Below are 26848 nucleotides of genomic sequence, written 5' to 3'. Positions count from 1 at the left end.
CGTTGAAACCCTGCAGAGCCTTGGCACGGCACGCAGCGAGCCAGTGTGCTCGCCACTCACAATTCTGAAAATACACACAGACCCTCCAGGCCCATCTCTATAGAAAGGCCTCTGAGGAGCGGGCAGCCATCCTGCCTCCCCCGCCCCTTTCCTGATCCCCCAGGGCTTCTGTACCGCATCCCCTGGTGACGGGACACGGGCCAGGCGGGAGCGGGTCTGCTGAGGGCCAGCTGTAGCGTGTGGGCTCGACTTCTTTCAGGAAAGATTTTACAACATGTGTACAGGTGACTATGAGGATGCAGATACTAAAGCTGGGGACAGTGAAACAAGGGGGCTTCGCATAGAAGAAGCAACAGGAGAGCCCAGGCGGGCTGCCTGACCTCACTGGGAAGCCAGAGAAAAGGGGGCTTTGGGGACAGGGTCAGGGGATCAGCCTGGGACAAGGGGCAGCAGCCCGCTGCTTTAGAGTTTAGGAGATGTGTGCCTGTGGGCAAAGAACTGGGGGGAGAAGGAAGAGGAAATGGCGGAGGCTGTTCCCCAGAGGGGAAGCACCTGTGCTGGGTCCTTCGTCTTGAGGCTTCTATCACTCCCCTTGCTGGTGGGAACCTTAGGGGAGGGCTCAGGGGAGGGGTTCAGCAGAACATTCATCAGTTCCCCAAGTGGGACCTCTCAGGGTCCTGGTCTCCACTGATGGGTCAGCGACAGGGCAGGGGTCTTTAGTCTTCCCAGTTGGTCCTGGTGTCGCCCACCCGGTTTTGCTGCTTTTCTGGGCCTGGAGCTGAAACGCAACTGAGGCCTAGATGTCATCTCCAGGGAAAAAAGGCTGCCCTGGGGGTGAGGTCCTTGTTTCCCCAGTTTTGCCCCCTGCCAGGCCTCCTCCCCCCGCCCCCCGCGGCCCTCTGCAGCTGGCTGTACATGGATCGGCCACTGTGTTCAGCTCTGTGTTTCCCTAGTCCACTGGCCGAGGAATTTTCTTGTCTTCTTGCTGTCCTGTCTCACCTCTATCTCAACAGCAGTGGAAACCTCTGCCTTCCTTTCAGCATAGGAAAGGTCTTCCCCACTCAAAAAAAAAAAACCCCCAAAAACCAGGCTATTGTGCACGCACATTATATAAACACATTACCCTAAGGGAGAGCAATTCATTTTGACTGAAGTAAATTGGAAAGGCTATAGCGAGACAATTCTTGAGCTGGTCTTAGAATAAGTGCAGTATCTGACGAGTGAGGGGGTTTCAGCAAGAGCCAAGTCAAGGGATCAGACAGGCATGAGGTCCAATCGGCCTGTGCGAAGAATTTATTGAAAGTGCCGGGGGAGGGCGTAGCAGGGCGTATGGGAGGAGAGGGGTCTGGAAATGCTCGGGCAAAACTGCAGAGGGCTGGGGGTGCCTTCTAGTACATCCTGTGCGTACTGGGGAGCCTCAAGCCTTCAGAGCACGGCGGTACCATGTTTCTCTGTCAGAAAGTCCCCTCTGGCTGCTCTGCAGAGAACGGCTCTCAGGGGTGTAAACTGAGCAGGAAGCCCAGTGAGGACAGAGAGCAATAATCTGGCGCCTAAACTAAGCTGAGCCGCTCAAAGGCTTCGAAGAGGCCTGTTGGAGGTGGCTTTCCAGTCTGGAGGCTGCGGGGGAGAGAGAGTCCGCCGCGCCTGACCGTGTCCACCAGCACACATCTGCCGGAAGAGCGAGCGCAGCACCTTGGCCAGCTCCCTGCGCTCGGCGGGGCTGGTCTCCCGGGCCAGGTGAGGGCGGGAGCAGCCCAGCCCCAGACACAGGCTCGTTGTCCCAGTTACTCAGATGTCAATCATCCTAAGGACCCGGAAGCTTTTCTCAAATGTTTCCAGGAGAACAAGTCATGAGAAAATATCTATTTATTTGCCACCAAAGTTCCCTAAAGCCCCAGAGCCAGTAGGTAAGGCAGGAGAGCTGTCCTGGCCCTGTCCTGCCCACTGCCTGCTGCGTCCAGGCCATTAGTTGGACTTCAGGACCTGGAGGGGAAGACGGTCTTCCTCCAAGGCACTGTCCTCCCCGGCTTGGGAGGCCAGGGTGTGGTTCTTCGTGGTGCCTGTAAATGGGAGAAGGAGCACTGTGACTTGGCCCTAGGGGTGTGTCCCCCGGAGGCAGGCACTAGGGAAACAGGAGGAGGCCACAACTGTGAAGCCACATCATGCCCTGTGCCTCTAGTCCCCAGCAACCCCTCTTCCTGCCTCCCTCCTTCCACAAGCATTTCCTGAACCCCTGCCCTTAGGCTCCTCCCAGGAGCTTAGAGTCTCTGGAGGTGACAGGCTTTTGCATTAGAAACAAGAACACCTGAAACTTCCTGAAGAGCTGGAGGGAAGTGAGAGTTAGGTGTTCACGGAGCTCACAGAAGAGCAGGGACCCAAACCACAGGGCAGGTGGCAGATCTGGACACCCAGAGGAGCAGGGCGGGCACTTGTGGCAGATACAAGAGCTAACTAATGCAAAGAGCAGGAGCACTGATGGTGGACTGGCTGCCACATGGACAGAGGTGTGGGGGATGGGTTGGACAACGGCTTTGGTCCTTGACCTCCCTGCTGAAGGGCAGGCCCTCCAGGCAGTGGGAGGCCTTGTGCAGTGTGGGCCCGGTGTAGTTTGTCTGCAAGAGGAGCTGGGCAGGGATAAACCCGGAGCAGGAAGACTTGTCTGGAGGTCTAGGGGCAGGCTGAGCCGCCCTGCAGTGGTGCAGAATCAGGAGAAGGGGGCGGTGCAGAGGGGCACAGGGCAGTCCGTGGGGTCCCGAGGACACTCAGCACGGTGAGGGCAGGGGGTGGGGTGGACAAGAAACCCTCAAGGCCCCCTGCCTGGGGGAGGAGGGTGGAGTTGCGGTTACCTGGTAGGGCAGCCCCGAGGCTGCTCTGTTCAGGGTGTCCGCTGGAGGCCCCAGCAGGCAGTGGGGTGTGGAATGAGGAGCAAGCAGACTCTCAGAATCTTGGCAATGAAGTGATGGGGGATCAGGACTCGGAATTAAGGACAAAGAGAGGGTGGGTGGGAAACCTATGGGTTTGTGAGGGTCTTGGTCAGGGACTGGGACCTTGGGAAACCAGTAGGCTTTGGAGCAGGAGGCCAGAGGAGTCCCCTCGACAGGGGTCATGGGTGGTGCAGGAGGCTGTTGTGGGAGGGGTTGGGACTAGAGGCACAAGCAAGTGGAGTCTGACAGAGAATGAGAAAGGAGAGGGGGAGCTAGCAGATGAGGTAAGAGCTATTGAAGGTTCCAGAAAGGGTACGCTGTGGAGAGAACTAATTCTCGGAACAGGCCTCTGGGTGGGAGGAAGGGGTCACTTGTGGTGGGAAGCAGCAGGGTGAGGACAAGGCAGGCTACAGCCACGCTGGCTGGGATGAAGAGGGCACAGGCAGCGGCTTCCCATCCCAGGTATGGAGGCTGGAGTGGGGAAAGAAGCTGAGGGCTTGGGTCAGCAATGCTGACCAGGACAGAGCCGGTAGGGGCTTCCAGAGATGCCACCTGAGCTATGAGCTGGGTGGCGCACCGCCCCCAGCCCCCGCCCACCCCCGCCCTGCAACTTGTTGCCCTGCTGGGTCTCCAGGCTTAGCCCAGGCCTGGCACTTGAATGGGCACATGGTGCAGTGGGGCAGAACCTGCCAGGAGGAGGGCGTGGGGATGAAAGAGCAGGAGTGAGGAGAGGCTGAAGGCTGGGTTTTCCCAGGCCAGCCAAGAGGTGAGCGTGGAAAGGATGGCAGGAAGCACCACTTTAAGGGGGGAAATTTTATTTTTTCAGATTTTATTTATTTTTTAGAGAGAGGGAAAGAAACAGAGAGAAACATCCATGTGTGGTTGCCCCTTAAGCGCCCCCTACTGGGGGCATGGCCCGCAACCAGGCATGTGCCCTGACTAGGAATCGAACCAGCGACCCTTTGGTTTGCAGGCCGGCACTCAATCCACTGAACCATACCAGCCAGGGCTAAGAGGGTGCCATTTCTTTAAATGAGTGTAGCTTGGGAGTGGCCACAGCAGAGGCTCAGACCCTCCATGGCTGTGTGGCCAAGCAGACACACACAAATGCACATACGAACACATGCACATAAACACATACATGAACACACACACTGTCTCTCACCAGGGCTACTCACCGGGCCCTGAAGGCTCCTCGAACACCGTAGGCAGCGTCTGCTCCCAGGCAGCCCAGTTCACTTCCTCCACCCTGAGGGCAAAGAGCGGCTCTGAGGCAGCCCAACACCCAGGCGGCGCCCTCTGCTCGGCCCCAGGGGGCGCCTGGCCCGAGTGGGTGGGCTGAGCAGACACTCAGGGAACACAGGGACTGCAAGGAGGATGGTGTCCTCTGCCCTTCTCCACGGGACACGGGACCCCCCACCACACCGCCAGCCCTGCCCTTGCAGCCGTCCCCTGGCCATCGGAGGAGAAGCCTGGCTGGCATTCACCGGCCGCCCTTCCCGGCCCCTCACTCACCTGAAGCACCAACGCTCGTCGGGGCTACCGTCTGGCCTGGTGCCAACTGTCAGCTTCACACCCGTCCGCTGCTTCTTCCTCCTGCACCACCAGTAGCCGTTCTCCATCTCCAGGACAGAGATGGCTTTCTGGGGATAAAGGACACATGAGACAGAGCAGCCAGGAAGATGCGCCACACACTTGACCGTATAACCCCAAGCCGCTGAGCACGCAGGCTGGAGTCCGGCCCCAGTGTTTGATGGCCTGTGTGGCATTAGGCCCTTAATGCCTCTGTTTCCTCACTTACAGACTGAGGATAATGTGCCCATTGGTTTGGGGGAGGTCACCATGTACAGAGTGCTCAACAATTACTTGCGATTGTATCATTACAGGTCCCAGAACTTCACACCACCCATGTGCCTGACCACTGGTATGCAAGTTAGGTGGGGACAGAACTTTGCCAGTGGGGACAGGGAGTCTCAGAGAAGACAGGGGCTTACCCAAGGTTAACAGTGAATTGGGAACACCGTCCAGCCTCCTGGGCAAGGCTTTCCCTACGCAAACTGCCCAGACCTGCATCCGGCCCTGCCCTGGTCAAGAAGAAGCTTCACTCCCTCCACTGTACGTGGGTGTCATATAGGCCACCAGCTTCAGGGACCTCTGGTCCCCCAGTTCCCCCAAGCTGAGCCAGCCTCAAGGTGGCACAGCCTGCGCGCCTCGCTCTCCAAGTCATCCCCGTTTAGCATACGATGAACACAGAATGGGAGCTACGTGAGGGCTGGCTTTGTCTTGTTCTCTGTTGTGTGTTTAGAACCTAACACTGTGTCTATCCCCAAAGAATGCACTCAGGAAGTCCCCAGTGATAATCACGATGATGGTAACTAACACATTGAGCGCCTACAGCTCGGTCCCCACAGCAACCCTGGGCCCTGGGTCTGCCTTGGGTGGTCAGTGCAGCTGGGCCCTGCCCGCTCCTCACAGCCCACACCTTGGGGACAGGGAGGGGAGCCTCCCCGGGGCACCTGCAGTTTCCAGATGCTCCAGCTGTCAGTGGCGACACTGTTGACAGTCTCGCTCATGAGGGCGATGAGCATGTTGAGCAGCAGGATGTAGGTGAGCAGCACATAGGCCAGCAGCAGCAGCAGCACAGCCCCGCGGAAGCGCAGCTGCTCCTGGAAGGCCAGCTCGCCCATGCCGATGGTGAACTTGAAGAGCTCCAGGGAAGCGTCCAGGATGCCACTGTACGGGGCTGAGCCGCCCTCCTCATCCCTCGCGGCCTCTGTGGCATTTGACCTTGTGGGGGCTGCGGGGCCCTGCGCCTCCCGGCCCAGGCTCACCAGGGCTGTAGGATGGTAGAAGGGGTCCTCAGCCTGGGAGGCCAGCAGGCGGACTTGAGGGCTTACAGGGCAGGCAAGGGATGGGCAGGGGCGAGAGGGGGGCCTTTACCTACAGCGAAGCCAAAAAGGAAGACTAAGTAGACCAGAAGGAAGCGGAGCAGGTCCCGCAGAATAACCTGGAACACATGCAACAGGAGCTGGGGTGGGTGGCTGGGCCACCAGACACGACCCCAGGCCCTGCCTTGGCCCTGAGCATGGGTTCCTATGTACACGCCCCACATACACACACGTGTGTGCATACACAGGGCCCTTTGCAGCTATACTGAGCCAATGGGTCTTTTAAAAATCTACATCAGATCACACAATTTTCCTGCTTCAAACCCTCCAGAGTCAAAAAATTAAACATGGAGTTACCATATGATCCAGCAATTCCACATCAGGGTAGGTACTTGAAAGAACTGGCAACAGGAACTCAAGCAGATATTTGTACACACCAATGTTCACAGCAGCATTATTCACAATACAAAGCGTGGAAATAACCCAAGTGTCCATCAATGGATGAAAGGATAACAGAATGTAGTATATCCAGAAAACGGGATATTAATCAGTCTTAAAAAGGAAGGAAATTCTGACATGTTACAGCAGGGATGAATCTTGAGAACATTATGCTGAGCGAGATAAGCCAGTGACGAAAGGACAAATACTGCGTGATTCCATTTATATGAGGTATTAGAATAGCCAAGTTCACGGAGACGGAGAGTAGAGGGTGGTTGCCAGGGGCTGGAGGAGCGAGTGGGGAGCGAGTGTCTCCAGGGAACAAGGGTCCGGTTTGGGGGAGTGGAGGTCCTGGGGACGAGGGATGGGGAGGGGGCACAGCGATGTGGATGTGCCTGAGGCCGCTGAGCCGCGAGCACTGAAACATGGTTAAGGGGGTGCATTTGTCATGTATATTTTATCATAATTTTTTTAAAAAGTTGTAAAGCCTCCTGGGCCCCTGGATCTGTCCCAACGGCAACAACCAACACCCCCCCCCCACATCCCTCTCCCTCACTCTCCCCAGCCCGCGCAATCTGTCTCAAGCCCTGTCCTACGCGTTCCAGCCCCTGGCCTCTTTCCTTGCTGTTCTCATTGTCTCGATCGCTTCTTCCTTGAGTCTGTGCCGAATCATTCTTTCAGGTCTCAGTCGTCGCCTCTTCTGAGAGGCCTTGCAGACCCCCATCTAAAGCACCCCTTGCCCAGGCCATTCTTCCTCACACAGTCTGTGACGTTCTCATTTGTTTTCTAAGTGTTTTCCTTTCCCCTACTAAAATGTGAGCTTCAAAAGAGCATGGATTTGTCTATTTTGTTAGTGAACAAAACAGTATATTCCCAATACTTAGAACAGGGCCTGGCCCATAGAATGTACTTGCTAAACACTTGTTGAGTAAATAAATAAATGCAGACATGCCCATGTGCCCAGATGTCCAAGGCTCAGGCACATAAGTGAGCTCATGTGTGTAGTCTCTGCTCCTTCAGTGTGTAAGGATGTGTGTGCTCCTGTGTGTACACTTGCAAACACGCATGTGCAGGTATTTGCTTGCACATGCAGAGTGCAGACCCCTGAAAGCGGGTATGTGCACACCCACACTCCTGCTTACATTCAGTGAGTGTCTGGGTGCGTGATGCACATATTCATGTCCTCCTCTGCCCAGGTCAACGGTGGAAGGAGTCACCTGCCTACTGCAGCCAAAAGGAGCCCTGCTGGGGTGTGATGTCCAGCCCGCCCAGAGTGGGTGCAGCGGGGCCACCCCTGCCTCTCACCTTCTGGATCATGACGCTGTAGATGCCTGTGTGCTGGAAGCCGCGCGTATAGTAAAGCAGGTTCAGCCAGCCCAGCACCAGCGAGGATACAAGCAGAGGCAGGTACCACTCAATGGCCAGGAAACACAGCACCTGAGACAGCACCGTGAGCAGGGCCTGGACCAGGCTGTGTGGGGGCAGGGTCTGGGTCAGCCTGCAGGCCACTTGGCAAGGCCCCCGTAGCTGCCAATGGCCAGTGCTGACCACCACTGTCTCTCCCTCTGCAGACAGATGGAGAGAAGTCCTCCACCTGCCTGGGGCGAGGCACAGTCAGGTCCTGACTCCACCCCAGGCAAGTTATTTAACCCCGGTGGGTCTCAGTTCCCTCCCCTGGAAAATGGGGTAGCAGTACTCACAGCTGCTCACAGAGCATCTGTGAGGATTCAGTGAGACAGGACATGTAAAGGGGTGAGTCCCCACCAGTGCGCAGTGAGGGCTTAGTGAACAATCTGTAAGGGTGGGAGCACAGAGACCCCCAACCGGACAGGGGACTAGCCTCTGGTCCCAACCCCCTAAGCTCCCCAGCCCTGGGTCTTCCCCTCTAAGGCCTGCTTGGTGCCCTCTGCTACAACCACCTCTCCCAGGCCTGAGATGAAGGAGGAGTGAGGCCTCACATACAAGAGAATTTCAAAGTAGCTGTCCACGAAGGAGATCCAGATGAACAGCCGGCGCCTCCAGAAGTACCACAGCTGCGGGAGGGAGAAGGCCGGGGCGGGGCCGGTGTGGGAAAGCGGCTCTGGCCACAACCTAGCGCTGCCGCCCTGCAGTGCCTGGGCCCGAGCTCCCGCCTGCTCCCTGCCTTCTGGGCGCGTGGCAGTGCCAGGGGCCTCCTGGCCCCCTCTGGATCCAGATGAAGAACTCATGCACTGCGTGTGGCCAGGGGCAGGGCTCCTTTCCCTCCCTCTCCCTGGCCCCTCAGGGACCACCCTGTGCTCCCACCCAGCGTGGATCTCGTGCCCAGGGTCTGTGGCCCAGCCTGTCCCCTGCCAACTTGCAGCGTTTTGAACTGAAGAGGCCCTGGGCAGGGAGCTGAGCTGAGCTCTGCCTGCCGCTACCTTTCTGTGCTCTCCCGGTGAGGGATGCCCCAGCCCGGGGAGCCGGGGGCGGGGTCTTCCCCCTCGGTTCCCTGGGAGCAGAGCCGGCACTGCCGAGGAATCGCAGGAGCCATTTACTACCCCACGGGCACCCCAGAAAGCACAATAAGGAGGGTCCCCAGCCCCTGCAGGCAAGGCCTCCAGCTGCCCAGAGGCAGGTGGGGGGGGGATCCGCTATCAGTTTCCCCTGAGTGAAGGCACTGTCATTAACTCGCTCTGTGGCTCCTCTTGACAGAGTCCCAGGTTTGCTCCTGGGTGGGCTGGGAGCCACATGGAGTCGGGGGAATGGGAGGAGCCCTCACCTGGCCCACGAGGAGGTAAACCCCCGCAAGCAGGATCAGGATGTGGCCCAGCAGCAGCATGGAGTTTCCAGCCGTCACTTTCATGGGGAGGACGGCCTGTGAAGAGACGCTCAGGTAGGACCTGGGGTCCCCTCCCAACACCTGACTCTCTGACAGCCAGAGCAGAGGGCCCACTCAGAGCAGCAGAGGGAACCCGGGCTTCCCAGCAGGACCCTGGGAGCCCAGCCTGCCATGTGTAGCAGTTGTGAGTGTGGGAGCGGGAGCCAGACAGTCTGGGTTCAGATCCCACCTCCACCACGCACAGCCTCTGCGGGCCTGGGCACGTTGCTTAGCCTCTCTGTGCCTCCCCCCCTCAGCTGTGGGCTGGGCTGACAGTTCATCATCTCACAGGGCTGCTGCGGAACTGAATTCATTAATACCTGCCAATCACCTGGAATACCTCCTCACGTGTTGTGCGCACTAAGTACTTTTTGGTGGTTTGTTCTTTTTTACATTTCTTGGCTCTCAGTATTGACTGTTGCTGTCGCTACGCCTGCAGCACTGGCGCCGCCCCGCCCTCAGCTGGGTGAAAGCCCACCCCCCCACTCCCTCCCTCCCCGCACCGCCGACCCCCCCCCCCCCCGCCCCCGGCCCGGGCTCCACAGCAGCCTTGCCTTTTCCAGGGCAGGCTGGTTGTAGACAACAGCGGTGAAGATGAGCATGTAGATCAGGTAGCACAGGAAGTTGAAGAAGAACCTGGGGATGAGCAGGTCCCATTTTGCCTGCAGCAGTTTGTTCAGCGGCTCTAAAACCACCATTCGGTGCCGGTGCTGGGGCGCGAATGTGAGAGTCAGGGCACCCTCAGCAGGTATGCAGAGGGGACCCCTCTTGTGCCGGGCTCAATGCAAGGGCCGAGGGAATGGAGGGGGAGGACGGGAGCCCCGAGAGCATCTCCCACCTGCCTCCCCACCCTCGTGGCCAGGGAGGGAGGCCCTCCGCGGTGGCCACCAGCACCCTGGGTTGATCCCCGGGTCGGGTGGGACTGGAGTGCGGAACGAGTGCGGTCCCGACGGCCGGGGGCAGGACGTGCAGTCACACCCCCCCTGGACAAGAACAGGGCAGGTGGGGCCCCCCAGACAGACAGCCCGAGCTGTGGGCTCTGCAGGCGCTCCCTGCCAGGCCGCTGTGCACGCCCGCCCCCGCCCCAGGCTCACCGGGCTTCGGCAGTGGAAGGCGATGATCTCCAGCACTGAGTTCTCCTCCCAGCTGTCCACGGAGGCCAGGTCATACAGCGACACCCGGACGGGCCCGTAGCACCACTCAGTGAACTTTCGGGAAAGGGGCTGGCATGGCCCCGAGAACTCCCGCTGCAGGATGTGTCTGAAAATCTGCAGGGCAGGTCACATGAGTTTGGCCTGCTTGGCCACCTGCCAGCATTGACGGGGAGTCCGGGAAATACTCAGCATCCGCAGAGCTGCGGCAGACACGTGCACACGCCCTGCACGCGGGTCCTTCTGCGTACAAACTCTTCCATACACCCACACATGCTCAGCCGTGTAGACATCGCCTCCCACCCACTCTCTAGGCCCAGGCCTGCCAGCCACTCTGGTTCTTCCTTCCCCACTCTTGCCCTTGGCCTCTTTCATGAACTCCTCGCGTGGCAGAGGGACCCGCAGCGCTGACTGGAGGCCATCAGTGACACACACGTGTGCCCTCCGGTGGTCAGAGTCCACAGCTCTCGACAGACCAGAAAGGGTGACTAACCTGAACAGGTTAAGAAGTAATTTGGCTCCACAAATGAAAAATGGGGAAAAGGAAGGGCCAGACGGGGCCGCAACTGCTGCAGGCTCACGGCGGCCACACGGCCACGCTCCAGACAGCACAGGGAGGCCCCCGCGCCCCGGGAACCGTGGCGGGCGGGAATGAAATAGCAAAACTTCTGCTTATGTTTAGACTTTAAGAATGCCTGTGTCCTAGGCTTCTCTCGGGGCTTTGGAAGCTGCAGGGCCCTGACAATAGGATAAGGCAGCTGGTAAGCCATTTGGGAAAAGGTAGAGCTGGATTGTGTTTACCCTTTATACCAAAATGACTTCAAAGTTTTAGGCCCTAAAAATGAAGCTGCAAAAGTCTGGGAGAAAATATAAATATGGAGTTCACACACATACATATACAAGGTCATAGACATGTAACCTTGCAGAAGGATTAAATAATAGCAAAAACTCTAAAGGAAAGGACAACTACAACTTGCATAGATAAAAATATAACAATTCTGTGTGGCAAAAAATACCATAAAAATTTTTTTTACTGTTGAACTGGAAGAAAATTTTGAACTGTTAGAGTAAACAAAATGCTAATATATTCAGTATAAAGGACACTTACTAATCAAGAGGAAGAAAACCTAATAGCAAGTCTAATAGCAGAATAGGCAAGGATATGAAAAGATTGTCTCCTGCCCTGGCCAGTATCTCAGTTGGTTAGAGTGTTGTCCCGACACACCAAGATTGCAGGTTCAATCCCCAGTCAGAGCACATACAAGAATCAACCAATGAATGCATTAGTGAGTGGAACAACAAATCAATGTTTCTCTTGCTCGCTCTCTCTCCCTTACTCTCTTTCTAAAATCAATCAATAAATGAAAAAAATGTTAAAAACTTAAAAAAAAACAAAGATAGTCTCTTAATCAAGAAACATAAATGATTTCTTTTTAAAAAAAATCTTTGTGTTTTATTGATAGTTATATAATTTTATTAACCATTGTCACCCCAATAAATTCAATATAATATAAAAATAAAATGGAAAAAAAATCCCTGTGTTTTATAATGTAACATATTAGTTCAGTAGTTCAGATACAGTTTATCAGTAAACATACATATTAAGCCCTGGCTGGTGTGGCTCAGTGGATTGAGCACCAGCCTGTAAACAGAAAGGTAACTGGTTCGATTCCCGGCCAGGGTACCTGCCTGGGTTGCTGGCCAGGCCCTGACTGGGGCCATACGAGAGGCAACCGATAGATGGGTAGCTCTCACACATCAGTGTTTCTTTCCCTCTCTTTCTCCCTCCCCTCCCCTCTCTCTAAATAAATGAATAAATAAAAATAAAACCTTAAAAAAGTAAACACACATTTTAGAAAATGTTCTTAATAATAGGAGTATTTGATTGAAAAGTGGGGAGCCCACTGACCTGGACCACCACCCCAGGCTCTTTCCTGGGCAGGTGGGGACAGGACGGGGGCCAGCCACTCACCTCCATCTTGCCCTCCTTGGCGGCCAGCTTCAGGGGCGTGAGGCCCTGCAGGTTGGGGATGTCCTCCAGCTGCACGGTGGGGCAGAGGTGGGCTCCCGCTTGGAGGAGCCTGTCGTACATGCGGACCACCAGTGCACTATTCTCAGCCGAGTTGTCTGCGATCATCACCAGCGCGTGCAGGACGGTGTTGCCCAGTGAGTCGGCAGCCTGCAGGCTGGCAGGCTGGTGTGGGTTCTCCAGTAGGTAGGCGACCACATCCCACTGCTTGGTGCATGCCGCCAGCGAGAGGGGCAGCTCACCTGGGGGCGAGCCGGCAGCTTGGGCCTCAGGCCTCCCAGCTTTCACCTGCCTACTGCTCACTCCTTGGACAGAAGGCCAGGCCTCCTCGCAGCAGGCCAGGCGCCCACAGGAAAGGGCAGCACACTGCCTCGGGGTCCCTGGCCCCATTGAGGGTGGTTGTGCCTTCTCCTAAGGGAACAGAACAGGGGCCAGCCCCCAGGGTCCCCGTCGCCCCTATCTCTTTCTCTTCTTCAGCAGAGCCCAGGCCCACTGCTGCCTGACGCAGACACCCTTTAGCCAGGCCCTATGTGGTGGACTCTTGTCACATGCCAGTTCTAGCAGCCACTCCCAGCCCTGGCCCAGGCTTGGGTATATGGCAAGCCTCCTTGACAGACAAAGACAAACACCTCTTAAGAGAAGCTGCTTTTACAGGCAACCTAGCAGTTAGAAGCTTGGGCCTCAGGGTCAGACAGAACTGGTTTTCAGGGCGAGCTCTACCACCCTTTAACCGTGTGACACCACCCCCCCGACCTCCCCACCCCCGTGCCTCGATTCAATCAAGAAAGACTCCTCACCAAAATAGAAACAAGCCCCCTGGCTTTTCTTCTGGAAGAAGTGGCCAGAGGCCCGGGCATGCACGTTGGCACCATTCTCCACCAGCAGCTTCACACACTGGAGGCTCCTCTTCTCGATGGCGATGTGCAGGGCACTGTGGCCCCGGTAGTACTCATCTGTGCACTGTGCGTTAACCAGGGGCGTGGGGTTGCCGGAGTCCCGGTCGATCTGCAGCAGCGGCAGGATGCAGGCGTTGTTCCCATCCCGAAGGTTCAGCACAGCCTTCATCAGACACGTCTTCCCGGTGGAGCCCTCTGTGGAAGAGGGGGAGGGGAGGGGGCGAGGGTGCTCAGGCCCGGAGCGCCCGGGCTGCCTGCCCGCTCGCTCGTACGTGGGCCCAGGCTCCGAAATGCTCCTTGGGAGGGTGAGAAAAGATTGCACAACCATGACGCACAGTATTAAGGGTCCAATGACTACCATTTCTGCCCTAGAAATTGTTCCTAAGACCTAACTTGTCATGCATGCAAAGCCGTCTATACAATAATATTTGGAGCCATGTTTGTTAAGTGGCTTCACCACTTAATGGCCCAGTCTCCTCGGTCAAGTCACTTGGCTTCTCTTCAGCTCAGTTTTCCTCACTGTAAAATGGGAACGCTCCAGGGTTATTGTAAGGATCAAATGGAATTATATATGAAATGCTTAGCACAGAGAGGGCCTGGCACATGGTTTGTTGAGGCAAAAAACTACAAATAACCTAAATGGCCATGGGTAAGAAATTAATTAATGAAGTTATGGTAATATATCAAATGGAAAACTCCGCAGTTGTAAAATGACTACATTACAGGTATACATACGGAAATGGAAAGTGCTACAAGGTGTAGTAAGTGGGGAGGAAGCACATTACAAATTAGTGTACATAGTTTGTCCCATTTATGTAGATATATATGTAATGTATTTAAACAGTTCAGAAAAATGTACTAACAGGGGTCCAGGATGACAGAGTTTTTACCCTCAGCTTTATACACTTCATTACAATTTGAATTTTCTAAAATGCACAAGTTTTTTTTCTAATCAGCCCAAATAATAGAGATATTTATATTTGGGGCAAAGAATGCTCTGCGATAGATGAAGTATTAAATATGTGATATGAATATTAGGAAGAAAGAAAGAAAGAAAGAAAGAAAGGGGGGAGGGATAGAGAAAGGGAATGCACCAAGGAGGCCTGGAGCACCCATTCGGCCTGGGGAGGCAAAGGTCGGCCAGGCGCCAGCAGGGCGGGTGGAAGTGGCAGGCACCCATGACAGGGCCTTGGCCATTCTAGCGGGAGGGTCCACTGTTAAGGACACACCCTTTAAAAAGAGAGAAAACTCCCCTTGTCTCCTGACCGTGGGAAAGGCCCCTCCAGCCGCAGTCTCAGCACAGCGGGCAGCACAGGAGGCCCCGGCCAAGGGCAGGCCCACCTGTGAACTTCGTGTCGGTGAGGTACGTGGAGGTACGGCGCAGGTACTCTGGTAGCCCAGCCAGATCCTCAGGGACACCTCGGGCAACCACGCTGAAGAGCCGGTCACGGTCAAAGCGGTTTGGGTCCTGCTGGCTGCAGGAATGTGGTTTGTGACTGATGCTGTAAAAGAGCCACGGGCCCCCCAGAAAGCTCCCCATCCCACGGAGCCCTTCCAGAAAGCCCTGCGAGCGCTGCATGCCCCGCAGATCCAGGAGTCCCCCGGGAGTCTTCCTAAAGGCCTCTGCCCTCCCAGAGCAAGCCAAGGAGACCCCACGTGCTCAGAGCTCCAGGAACTGGGATGGGGGAGCTGCCCAGAGCACTAGTCCCCACATCTCTGTGGCTCCAGCATCACGGATGTGTCCCAGCATCTGGGGCTTATCACTTATTCCTAGGTGCCTTGAGGATCTCGCAACAGGCTTTTTATCGCACAGGGGTTCAGCACAGGAACTTGCCATGGCTCCTGAGCTGGGGGCCAGGTCAAAACAGGGCTACAGGAGGTGCCCACAGACCATTGGGGGCTGCACGCACTGCTGGTCTCCACAAAGGATCGAGAAAAGCCCCTTGTCCTCTCAGGAGCCATTTGTGGAGTGATAATGCAGTGCCTGTACCTTTAACCCTCACTTCAGCCCCAGCATCAAGAACCACTACTTTCACTTTTAAATAAACAAGGAAATAAAGTAACTTCCCCAAAGTGCCGGGGCTCCCAGGGGTCTGTCTCACTAACACCAGACCCTGACTCTGGCGCCAGAGACCTGAGGCCGGGCAGACAGAGGTTTCTCAGAAACCTGTGGGCCCAGCACTGGAACCTATCAGATGCTCACTGGACCTGTGTAGAGAAGCCACGCTTCCGGGAAAGGTCCAGGATGGGCCTTACAGTTCTTCAGAATCTATCAGCGTCTGGTGACAAGGAAGCGGAAAAAGTACCCCCTCCTGGGCATGTCACTATTCACAGAGACAAGCTCATCCCTGAGCTCCTGGTACCATGACCAGCAGACACAAAGAGACAGACAGCGGGGACGATTTGACACTTTGGAGGCCCTCAGACCCTAGCTTCACAGCTCCTGTAGAATGAGCCGGCCCAGGGAGCGCTGGCGGCTCTGATGAGCGAGGGGAGTGCTGGGACAAGTGGGTTTTAAGCCATATCCATGTGCCCGGGGGGGCCACACCCTGCCTCCTCCACACCAGGAAGCTGCACATCTGCCCGGCCTGGCCAGATCCACCATCATCTGCCCAGCAGACCACGTGGCCACAGCAGCTGCCTAGAGAGCCCTGCGGGGAGTCCAGCCAGGGGAGGTGTCTATTTGGACAAAGTACTTCCTTTTTCAGGGTGACATCATAATCTTGGGGTAGGGAAGCCCCACAAGGGCACAGATTGAGCCACCAAAGGGCATCAAGGGGCCCATTCTGCCTGTCGGGCTGGCCACCCAGCTCCCCAAAGCTTCGCCCACCTCCTCTCCTGCTGTGGTCTGAACCCGACCACGTGGTCTGAACCTGTGCGGGTTTGTCCTGCAGCCTGGACAGTAGGGGGGCTCTGGGCTGGGAGGCCACGGCTGGTGGCCCATCCTAGGCACGAGGAGGAAGAAAGAGGTTCTCATGGACCGTGAGGATTTTCCCGGTCAGACCTTGTAGATCAAACCTCACACTGGGGGGTGCCAGGTGCACCCCCCAGACACGCCTGCAGGGCTGGACGTGTCATTCCCGACAAGAGGGGGCTCACACCATCTGAGTTGGTAGAGTTCACAGGAAAAACAAAGAGAAGATGACTCCCAGCAGAAGCCTACCATCCACAGTCCCCAGAGTCCCCAGAGTCTACATCTCTTGGATGACAGGTTCAGTCTTAGAGCAGAACCCAGGAGCTCCTGGGACATCCTCACATGTCCTTGACTCTCTCCTTGAACTAGGGTGTGGATCTTGCTACCATCTGTCACATGAACCATGACAGGGTGGGGACCAGGGCATAGATGGGGGATGCAAGAGTCAGTTCAGTACTTGGAGCTGGTAGAGTATGTCCCTATGAAGAAGAACATGACCTCAGAAGGCAGAAGGTGAAGAATAAGGAAGGTTCTGGAAGGAGCAACCCCAGAGAGCAGGGCAGAGCTCAGCCTGTGGGGCCCAGGAGCTTGCAGAGCCCGAGTGAGGACCCCGCAGGCTGTGGGGAAGGAGCACTGAGTCAACACCTGTGCTGGAAGTGAGGGACCCGTGGCTGCGCCTCCATTTGCTGCCTCACCTGGAACCTACTTTCCTTTTGTAGTTGAGGTTTATTTTGATCTGAGGGGGGAAGTCCCGGTCTTCGCCCTGGAACGGTGACTCCATGGGAGGCGCCGCATGCCCGCTGCCCAGGTTTCCTTTGTCCACATCAGCACCATCTTCTTGGCCTCCATCATATGTCTCCAGCCTGAAGGCAGGTGGGCTGGAGGGCGTGGCCATCCTAAGGGGTGGCGGCTGCTCTGTCCTGCTGGAAGCTCCTCAGAGACAGAGATGTCAGCGGCCACTCCTCCTCCCAGCCCTGTGCAGGGGTAGGAGGTCTGGCTGCAGAAAGAGAGGTACAGAAGCTGAGTACAACCAGGCCCACCCACTGTGTGGCACTGGGCCCAACAGGGATGGTGGGGTAGGCGTGCGGGGTGGGGGGAGGGGAGGAAGGCCAAGGCTGAGGAGAGGAAGGGAGGTTCTGGCCTGAAGATGGCACAGTGTCCTGGAAAGGGGTGGGAAAAGGGACCCAACAGGCCTGCCTCTTTGACGTTGTCCCATAGGAAGGGGCCCTGAGTGTCCCTGACTTTCCCACCAGGACTTCCTGATATTGAGAGGCCACAGCCCCTGGTTGAGGGTAACAAACATTTGCTTTGCATGGACAGCATAACCCTTTCTGTACATGACATTTTGCCCCGTGGCAGATAAAAGTGCAGCTGTGAGGTAGGGGCAAGTCACTCAATCTCTTACCACAGAAGGGGCGCTTTGGGGAAAACCGTTGGAAAACCACTGGTCTATCAAACCCCTCATTTTGCTGCCAGGGCGACTAAAGCTCAAAAAGGGGAAGTGGCTTCCCCAGGGTCGCTACCTGTTGGCAGAACCTGGCCTAAATTCACCTCACCCTACCATGACGTTCCTCTTCAGTTCTCAAATCTTTTGGGGCCCGCCTATGTGTTCAGTATGACTCATCTCCGAAGGGACTGAAGGCCGCCTCTCTGTGCCGTTGGGTCTCTAGGGGCTTCAGAGTGGGCAGGGAGACCCCTGGATGGCTTCCCAAGCTCCCTGAGACAGGCGGCCTCTCACCCCCGCTCCCGCGCCCCAGGCCCTGTGGGGCTCTGGGAGCTCAGCTGACAGTACCATCACATGCTCCCCACTGGGGAGAACTAAACCACAGCCCCCGCTGCAAGGCGACGGGTAAGCCACAGCGGGGAGGGGCGGGCTGGACGGGGAAAAAGAGTCAGAGACGGACCTGGAGACAGCAGGGTGGGAAAGGGGGGCGGGGAGACACGGAGCACGGGAACGGGAAGCGAAGGGCGGGATGGTGGCCGGGCCGGGGACACGCCATCCAGGCCAGGCGCCCGCGGCCCGGGAGAACTCGGGTGGGGAACTTCCCCGCGGGAGCAGGGGAGGCCGGGACCTGGCTGAGAGCCGCAACATGCAGTTTTGACCCACCATCTTTCTGCCCACCCTGGGCGTCCTTCTAGGGACACGACTTAGCCTGGCTGTGTCCCCACTGCATCCCCTTCTGCCTCCCCGGCTGCCCCGCTCAGCCCACCACTCCCAAACCTCCGCAGCAACAGCTGTCTGTCCAGCCCCGGCCCCACCCTGCCCCCGCCGGAGCCCCACCTGGCGGGGAAGCAAGGAGCGAGGAGCCCCCTCGGGGCACCCGCCCCCACCATTCACTGTCAGGCTTGGGGCCTGGAGCCTCAGACGCCCCGGAATTGCCCCCGACTTACCGCGCACGGCTGAGCTAGGGCGTGCCGGCCGCGGGCTGCAGGCTCGGGGATTGTGGAGCCTCGGCGGCGGCGGGGCTGCGGGAGGAAGTGCCGCCGGGAGGGGCCGCGAGCGCTGACAGCCCGGGAGCCGCAGCACCTCCCCGGCGCGCCCCGAGCTCCCGCCGGGGTCCGCACCCCAGCGCCCCCCCACGCAGCCCGCTGGTGCGGAGCACGGTCAACTCGCCTGTCAGGTCAGGCTGGACCTCTGGACCACTGGCCACACCCGGCCCTCGTGGAGACACGCCCCGCCTCCCCACCCTCACTGCTACAGCCCAGCCACCGAGGTCCCAGAAGGGGGTGGGGGTGGTCAGGGGCAACCCGTGGGGCGGGGCCTTACCTCTTCGGGGCGCTGTCATGGGGGGAGTCCAGTCTCTCTGCACTGGCATCTACCCTCTCCTTCCTCTCCACAGGCCCCCTAACAGCTACATGGCTCTCAGTCTGGGAACTGGTTGACCCTTCACGGGGCAGAGACAGCTGGTGTGGATGGCCCTCAGGGACAGGAAAGGAGAGGCTCAGCCCAGCATATGTCCCTGGGGATGCACCCCACCCGTCCTCCCAGCGGCATGAGGGGACTTTCCCACCTTCTGGGGTCTCCCCCAAGGCCACTAGTCAGGGTCCACACGACCCCAGACTCCCTCTAGTTAAAGGCGCTTCCAGCACCAGCCAGCAGAGAGGGATAGGGAGGCCGGCATGCACTCCGCTGGTCTGGACTCAACCTTGGGGCTATCGTCTCTCCCCTGGGAGACTGCAGCCAGCTCCAAACTGGTCTCCCTGCTTCACCCCTGCCCCACCTCCACCCTCATAATCCATTCGCCTTACAGGAACTGGGGTGATCTTCCAAAACTGAAACCAGATCACGTCACTCCCCATCTTCATTCCCCCACCCCCAACCAATGGTTTCCCTGGATGCTTAATATAAAATGCAAACTCCACACCACAGCCTGGTACAATCTGGATGTCCTCCATCACTGCACTTTCATCTCTCACTGCAACCCTGTTACACTCAAGACCCTTGCCGCCAATACCGTAGTCACTAGGCCTGGCCGTGTGGCTCACTTGGTTGGAGCATCGTCCCGGTACACCGAAAGGTTGTGGGTTCAATTCATGTAAGAGGCAACTAGTCACTGTTTCTTTCCCTCCCATCCCCTCTCTCTAAAATCAAAATCAATAAGCATGTCCTCAAGTGTGGTCTTGGGTTAGGATGAAAAAAAAAAAAAAGGTAGTCATTAGCCACAGTGGCTCCTTAAATTTAGATTAATTAGAATAGAATAAAAGTAAACATTCAACTTTACAGTCACACTAGCCACTTTTCAAATGTTCAATAGTTACATGTGGTTGGTTAGTATCTATCGTGGCTTGCAGCACAGATGTAGAACTCTTCCATTATCACAGAGAATTCGGTTGGCCAGCACTGTCCTAGATGTTCTAAACACATTTTAGTCTCTCTTTTCTTGCTTCCGAGCCTTTGCACAAGCTGTTCCATCTTCCATCCCCCCACCAAAACAAATAAAACACTACCCTTGCTCCAGCCAACTCCTACTCACCGGTCACCTCTCCATTTAAAACATCACTTTCCGGCCCTGATTGGTGTGGCTCAGCTGGCTGGGTGTGGTCCTGCAAAATGAAAGGTCAGCAGCCCTCTCAATTCCCAGTCGGAGCACATGCTTAGGTTCGGGGTTCGATCCTCAGTCAGGGCTTGTACAGGAGGCAATGGATCCCTTTCTCCTTCCCTTCCCCTCTCTAAAAAACAAAACAAACAAACAAGAAACCCATTGTTTTTCCTCAGTAGCCTGTCCTAGACCCTGGACTGGGTTACGAGTCCCTATTATGTATTCTCATGACACCTTGTACTTCTTTGATCATAACTCATTATCCATTATTGTTAAAATGTATTAATTGTCTGGCTTCACCTTTAACAATGACAAGTGCCTACTGAGCACTCACTATGTGCCAGGCATTATGCTAAGTGCTTTACATTTAACTTTCAGAGTAGCCTCATTTCACAGGTGGGGAAACTGAGGCTAGGCAAGGTGAAGTACCTTCTGAGGCCACATGACTGGATTCACATCCAGAGCCACACCCTTACCCACCAAGCTCTCCAAGGGATGAGATCTTGCTTGCTTTTTTTTTTTTTTTTTTACTGTGTCCCATCACCCAGAACAGTGCCAAGCACCCTGTTGGTACACAAGGCTTTTAATGACTGTATGGCCAATCATAATGCAGAGAGCATTGCTGTACTGTTGGGGGTGGGGAACTGGAGAATAAGTGGAAACTCTCAAGTCCTTCAGAGACATCACCACATCAGGTGACAATGACAATTGGACAGACAACCCTACATGCAAAAGAGCTTACAAAAAGTCTTCAGATCAGTAGCCAAAAGGGAAATCCCAAACCGCTATGAGACACCACTTCACATCCACGAGGATGGCCAGAATCAAGAAGATAAAAAATTATAGGTGTTGGTGAGGATGTGGAGAAATTGGAATTTCTCATACACTGCTAGTGAAATGTAAAATAGTGAAGCCATTTTGGAAAAGTCTGGCTATTCCTCAAAAGATTAAACAGAGAGTTACCATATGACCTAGCAATTCTACTCAGGTATCAACTCAAAAGAAATGGAAACATATGTCCACACAACACTTACGCACAAATGTTTACAGTAACATTGTTCATAACAGCTGAGTGGAAACAAACCACCCCTACCTACCAAACTCTCCACGGGGTGAGATCTTGCCTTTTTTACTGCCCATCAACTGACAAGGGGATAAATAAAATGTGGTCTCTTCATACGATGGAATATTATTTTGTCATAAAAAGGAATGAAGTACTGATACATGCTGAAACATGAATGAACCTTAAAAATATTAGGCTAAGTGAAAGAAGTCAGTCACAAAAGAGCTCATATTGCATTATTCCATTTAGATGAAATGTCCAGAATAGGGAAATCTATGAAGACAGAAAGAAGATCAGTGGCTGCCTAGGACAAGGGAATTTGGGGGAAATGGGGTGCTAATGGGTACAGGGCTTCTTTCTGGGGTGATGAAATGTTCTAAATTTGATTGTGTTGGTGGCTACACAACTCTGTAAATACAGTAAAGACCCCACTGGCCACACATCTCAGCCAGCCGAGCCTGACACTTCTGGCCACGCCTCCTGCCAAGGTTTTAACAGACCTTTCCAAAAGACATCCCAAATGGGCATGTCATGGAAACCATGGATTTCACAGTTCACACATTTGCTGGGGATAAAGGCTACTTAACAAAAGAAGACCTGAAAGTATTCATGGAAAAGGAGTTTCCTGAATTTTTAGAAAATCAAAAAGACCCTCTGGCTGTGGACAAAATAATGAAATTACCTGGACTAGTACTGAGATGGCAGAGTGGACTTCTGTTCACTAGCTGCTGGGCTCCCCATTACAGGAGGTGACCATTTTGTCGTACACGTGGGGCACAGGGGAAGTGGGCAACACTGAGCAGTTACTTCACCGCGCCCCCCTGTAAGAGTGCCCCTAGTGGTCACTTAAGGAATCCCCGCCCTACAGCTTCCCTCGTATTAGGTTTGCATGAGCAGATTGGGGGGACCCTTAGAAAATGTGCAAATAAAATTCCACTCGCATTTGACAATAGGAAAAAAAGTCAATTAAAGTCAGAAAACTTGATTTTTTTATATTGCTTGCATCCTCTTGCCCTCAATAAACAAGTTCCCTTTTTTGTTCCTAAAGAAAACAAAAGATCATTGAATTATACACTTTAAATCGATGACTTTTTATATGAATTAAATATATTTTAAAGGCTTCTGTGCAGGGAAATATTCCTATGTTTTTAGGGGAAAACGTTTCAAGCAGGGAAGTACGACTTCCTCAGTCCCGATGCCATTAGAACCACATTTTGAAAAGCATCACCCAGTCCATCCTCCCCACGAGGAAAATCTCCCAAACAGCCTTTCTGTGGTATCTTTCCTATGTGCTTCATTTTACACTTAGTAACTTTTCGTAGAGCCGTGTTTTTTTATTTGAATTTACTTGCAGAATCAATTTTAATAAAAACAACTGAGCGGTCACAAAAGTATGTTGGAGATGCATTTTGGAGACGGGAACTAAGGGTCAAGGGCGCTAAAGCAACTTTCTTTTTAGTGTGTACGTTTTGTACTACTTGAATTTTATTTTTACCATTTTTACCAAATACATGCATCCTTGCTTTTTTAAAGTTCTCATTACACCACTTTGCTTTGACAAGAGACCTACATTTGTACCTGTTTTCACTAACCAAAAGAAACCCAAAGATTTTTGCCTTTATGAAAAAAGGCAAAAGCGAAAATAGCGCTCAGCATTGGTCTCACAGAGAGAGGCGGCGAGCCCCCCCTCAGCAGTGCGGGCGCCCTGCCCCCCGCAGAGCGTCTCAGCATCAAGCGCCAGAGCTTGAACTGGCTCTGTGAGCAGCTGTGCTTTATTCACTTTATTTTGTGCATCTGTTAGCAAGATGTATCCTAAGGTATCAGAAAAGCCTAAGAGCTTGTAAGGGTATTTAAGCTTAGCATAAAACTGGACATAGTTAAGCGTATTTTGGTATGATTTTTCAGGTTATTTTTTGGATCTGGGAACCCTCCAAGGATTTTCCATATAAATTTATCTTAATTGCTTCGCTTTACACATCACAGCTTATAAAAGTTTTCATAGAAGCTCTCTACATTAGAAGAGTGTGGGAAACCGCTATCCCAAGTCAACTCAATTGTACAGGAGGTGCCTAAAGCCCCTGTATAATTAAGGCAAATTCTAAAGAGAGGTGGGAGCGAGGAGTTGAGTTTGTAAGGTGGGAATTGCTCTGGCCTTGGAGGGAAGGAAGGTGGGACGTGGCGAGGGGAGGTGGGCAAGCCAACCCCAGCACTTGGTACAGAGTGTGCGCTGGGCCGCGTTTCCTGGCTGGAGGTAGCCCCCCGGGGCTGACAGGAGCTAGAAATAGCTTGGTAGGCTCGATGGGCTTCCTGGCACAAGGGAGCCAGAGGCCAGAGAGGCGATCAGGCTCATTCCTAGTGGAGAGAGGAGAAAACAAAACAAAACAAAACAAAACAAAAAACCAAACACGCTAGCTGGGGTGGCCTTGGTGTTCAGAGAGGACCTTCGGGGCCTTACGGGGCCGCCGAGACCGAGGCCGCCTCCTGGAGGCGAAGGGGACCGAAGTCCCGCCGGTGCGGGCACGGCCTGCGGGCCTGAGAGAGTTCGTGCTCTGGGAAAGTGCGCTGCCCCTTCCCACACCGCCCCAGTGAGCCCTCCGAGTCCCAAAGGCCACCGCTCGGCCAGGTCCGGACGTGAGGCGACATTCTCCCAGGACCCAGAATAGCCGCCGCCGGGCGCCGGGCCAAATCTGGGAACCCTGGCTCGAGCCCGGGAGCCTCTCGGGAATCCCCAGCCTCGGGCGGGGGCCGGGCCTGTTCGCAGCAGCCCCTGCTAATGGTTAGTGGGTGCCTGGCTTTACTACCGAAAAGACCGGGAGAAAGGGGTGTTCTCCCACCTGGGAACCCAGGACAGGAGAAAGTCGGCGGAAGGCTGCGCTAAAGAGGGGGCGGGAGCGGCAGCCGGGGTCAGAGAGACACCGTCCGGACGGACACAGGCTGCGGCCTGCGGACGCAGAGTCAGGGCGGGTGCAGCCCGCGCCAGGGACCCGGACGAAGGCCGGCGCAGGTGGCCCCAGCCCAGGCCCACACCGGGGTCACCCGGCGGCTCCGCGGTCGCGGCCCAGCACCGAGACCCGGAGGGTGGAGAGGCAGGAGGCGGACAGGAGCGCCTCGCCGCGCCCGCCCCGCCTCCCTGGCCGGGGACTCCGCCCCGCCGCGCCCTAGCCTCGCCCCGCACTCGCCCTGGGCCCCTCCGCAGCCTGGCCCCAGGCGCTGCCCTTTCTTACCGCCCCCACCGCCCCCGCCTCCCCTAGCCTCCCCCAGCCTCCCCACTGCTAGTTCCCCACACCTCCCCCACTTCGCCCCGCCCCCGCCCAGGCGAGGCCCCAGCCGCTTAGGCGGTGAGCCACCACCCCGGGCTGATCCCGCCCTGCCGGGGCGGGGCGAGCCGGCGTCCCAGGTCACGGTGAGGCCTCAGGGCCAGAGGTGGGAGAACCTCAGGACCGCTCCTTCGACTGGACATTGCGCTCATCATGACCCACTGTTCTCCCCACGTCGCAGGGCAGTGAGGGTTTCAGAGCCTGTGCCCTCTGCCTCCCCTCCACGGAGAGGGTGCACCCGCCAGAGGGGTGCACCCAAGGGATGGGAACAGGTGGCACCTCCCTCCGGCCTGCGGGGAGCCAGGGCAAAGCTGGAAGCCCGCACTTGAGCTTTCAGCCAGGAGCTTTAGGAGCATGGTTTTGTTTTTTTTAATCCTTACGTCCACCTTGGGAGGCAGATCTCATTGGAATCTCCACTTCAGAAAAGAGGAAACAGAGAGACCAAATTGCAAACCACGCCACCATTCTTTTGACCTTGTGTCTGTAAGTGCTGACTCTGACTGATATGTGGCTTGAAGAGCAAGTTTGTGTAAGAATCCTAGGAACTAATCCCAGCTCTGGGAGATTTGCGGACCTTCAACTGTGAGGCCAGGATGACTAAACCAGGATGATGCACCCTGGACCATCATCACTTGCCCTATCAGAATGGTCTGTGCTCGTCTGCATATTGAGAACGTCTCTGTTCTGTTCCCCCCTCCCTCCTTATAAAAACCTCCGCCTCCACCGAAAGATGGAGAAAAGGGGTTTGAGACGTGAGTCCCCCGTCTTCCAGGTTGCTGGCATCTGCAAATAAACCATTTTCCTTTACATCAGCACCTGCCTCTCAGTATTGGCTTTCCTAGCGGCACGCAGCCAGACCGGCGTTCGGTTACATAGCTTCCTTGGACTACAGCACATTGCAAGCGATCGCGGCCGGATTTGAACCCAGGCATTCTGATCTCCCTTTGCATTTCCATCTCTCTGACAGAAAAAGAAAGAAAGAAAGAATGAAAGAGAGAGAGAGAAGAAAGGTTTATTGTAATTCACATCCTTTAAAAATTTACTTTGTAATTTTTAAAAAAGGTATGCCCCCTTTATGCTGACAGCTCAAAAAAATTTGACAAATGTATATATTCGTATTTACCACCACAGCTATCAAGATACAGAGCACTGTCTTCACCCCGAGAGGTGCTCTGGGGCGCCATTGCCCTCCCTGCCCCCTCTGCCATGCTCTCATAACCAGTGGCCTGATCTCTGTTCTTGTAGCTTTGCCCTTTTCAGAATGTCATGTGAATGGAATGACACAGTATGTACGATCCTGTGTATCCCTCACTTGAGGACACACTTATCAATTTTTTTTAGAGAGAGGGGAAGGGAGAGAGAGAGGGAGAGAAACATCAATTGGTGTCTCTCATACCGGCCCCCAACCGGGGACCGATCCTACAATCTAAGCATGTGCCCCTCCTGGGAATCGAACCCTCTGCCTTTAGGTTTACCAGAACCACACCAGTGAGGGCTCTCCCTGGCTTTTAAAGTCCCACATAGCTTGTTCTTACCTCAGTGTTTGTGCCCTCACCCAGACCCTCAGACTTTCAGGAAAGTTTGTTGCCACTGCCTGCAGGCCTGGGAAGGAAAGGATGAGCTGGGTTCTAGTTTGGAAGGTGTCTTAGTGTATTTGGGCTGCTATAACAAACCTCAGACTGGGCAGCTTATAAACAACAGAAACTTACTTCTCATAGCTCTAGAGACTGGGAAGCCCACGATCAAGGCACCAGGATTGTCCCATACTGGTTCACAGCCAGGCACCTTCTTGCTGCTTTCTCTTTTAGGCACTAATTTCATTCACGAGGGCTCCACCTTCCTGACCTAAACACCCACCACGGGCCCCACCTCATAACACCATCGTATCTGGGCATGAGGATTTCCACATTAGAAGTTGGGGTGGGGTGGGGCGGACTCAAACACTCAGACTGTAGCAGAGGGACGACACATTGCGTGAAGATCCAGGGGCAGGAATTTGGAACAAGAGTTTAGGAAATTTCAGAAATGTCACTCAAATTTACACTTTATCATGTAAATAAAAAAGAATGATTTAGATCTGAGTGTAGACCCTCCCTCAGAGCCCCAGGGTTGTGGGAACCTGACTCATTTCTACTAAAGCTTATCTCTGAAGGGAAACCTTGTTGGCCAAGGCAGCTCTGGACCTGGATGCTTCCTGCCCGGCATGGCCTGGAAGTAGCACACAGGGCCCAGAGTTAGGGAGAGAACAGGAAAATGTGTGCATCAGGGTTTTCTTTGCTTCTCTGTGTTGTCTCTTTCTATCTCAGTTCTGTTTCCCCCGGTAGGGGCTTTCCTCAAATGCCTGGTACA

At 55.0% G+C, this 26848-nt stretch overlaps 2 protein-coding genes across 3 annotated transcripts in view; both read right to left on the bottom strand.

Moving 5' to 3' along the window:
* UBB (ubiquitin B) overlaps positions 1-26848 on the bottom strand; it is a 139877-nt gene that overhangs the window by 99836 nt on the left and 13193 nt on the right. The gene's annotated exons all lie outside the window — the stretch shown is intronic.
* Positions 1966-16974, bottom strand: TRPV2 (transient receptor potential cation channel subfamily V member 2). The gene is made up of 14 exons (XM_054571202.1): positions 16775-16974; positions 14507-14640; positions 13067-13360; positions 12213-12511; positions 10184-10357; positions 9644-9799; positions 8991-9086; positions 8213-8283; positions 7556-7721; positions 5865-5931; positions 5441-5760; positions 4440-4567; positions 4103-4173; positions 1966-2060 (listed from the first exon to the last, which is right to left on the bottom strand). Exons 1-14 carry the CDS (start codon positions 16972-16974, stop codon positions 1966-1968), a joined length of 2271 nt encoding a protein of 756 aa, XP_054427177.1.

Source organism: Pteronotus mesoamericanus, unplaced genomic scaffold, assembly GCF_021234165.1.
Source record: "Pteronotus mesoamericanus isolate MK-2021 breed Mesoamerican mustached bat unplaced genomic scaffold, CSHL_Meso_final contig_22, whole genome shotgun sequence".
NCBI lineage: Eukaryota > Metazoa > Chordata > Mammalia > Chiroptera > Mormoopidae > Pteronotus > Pteronotus mesoamericanus.
This window is presented reverse-complemented; position numbering and strand designations above follow the sequence as displayed.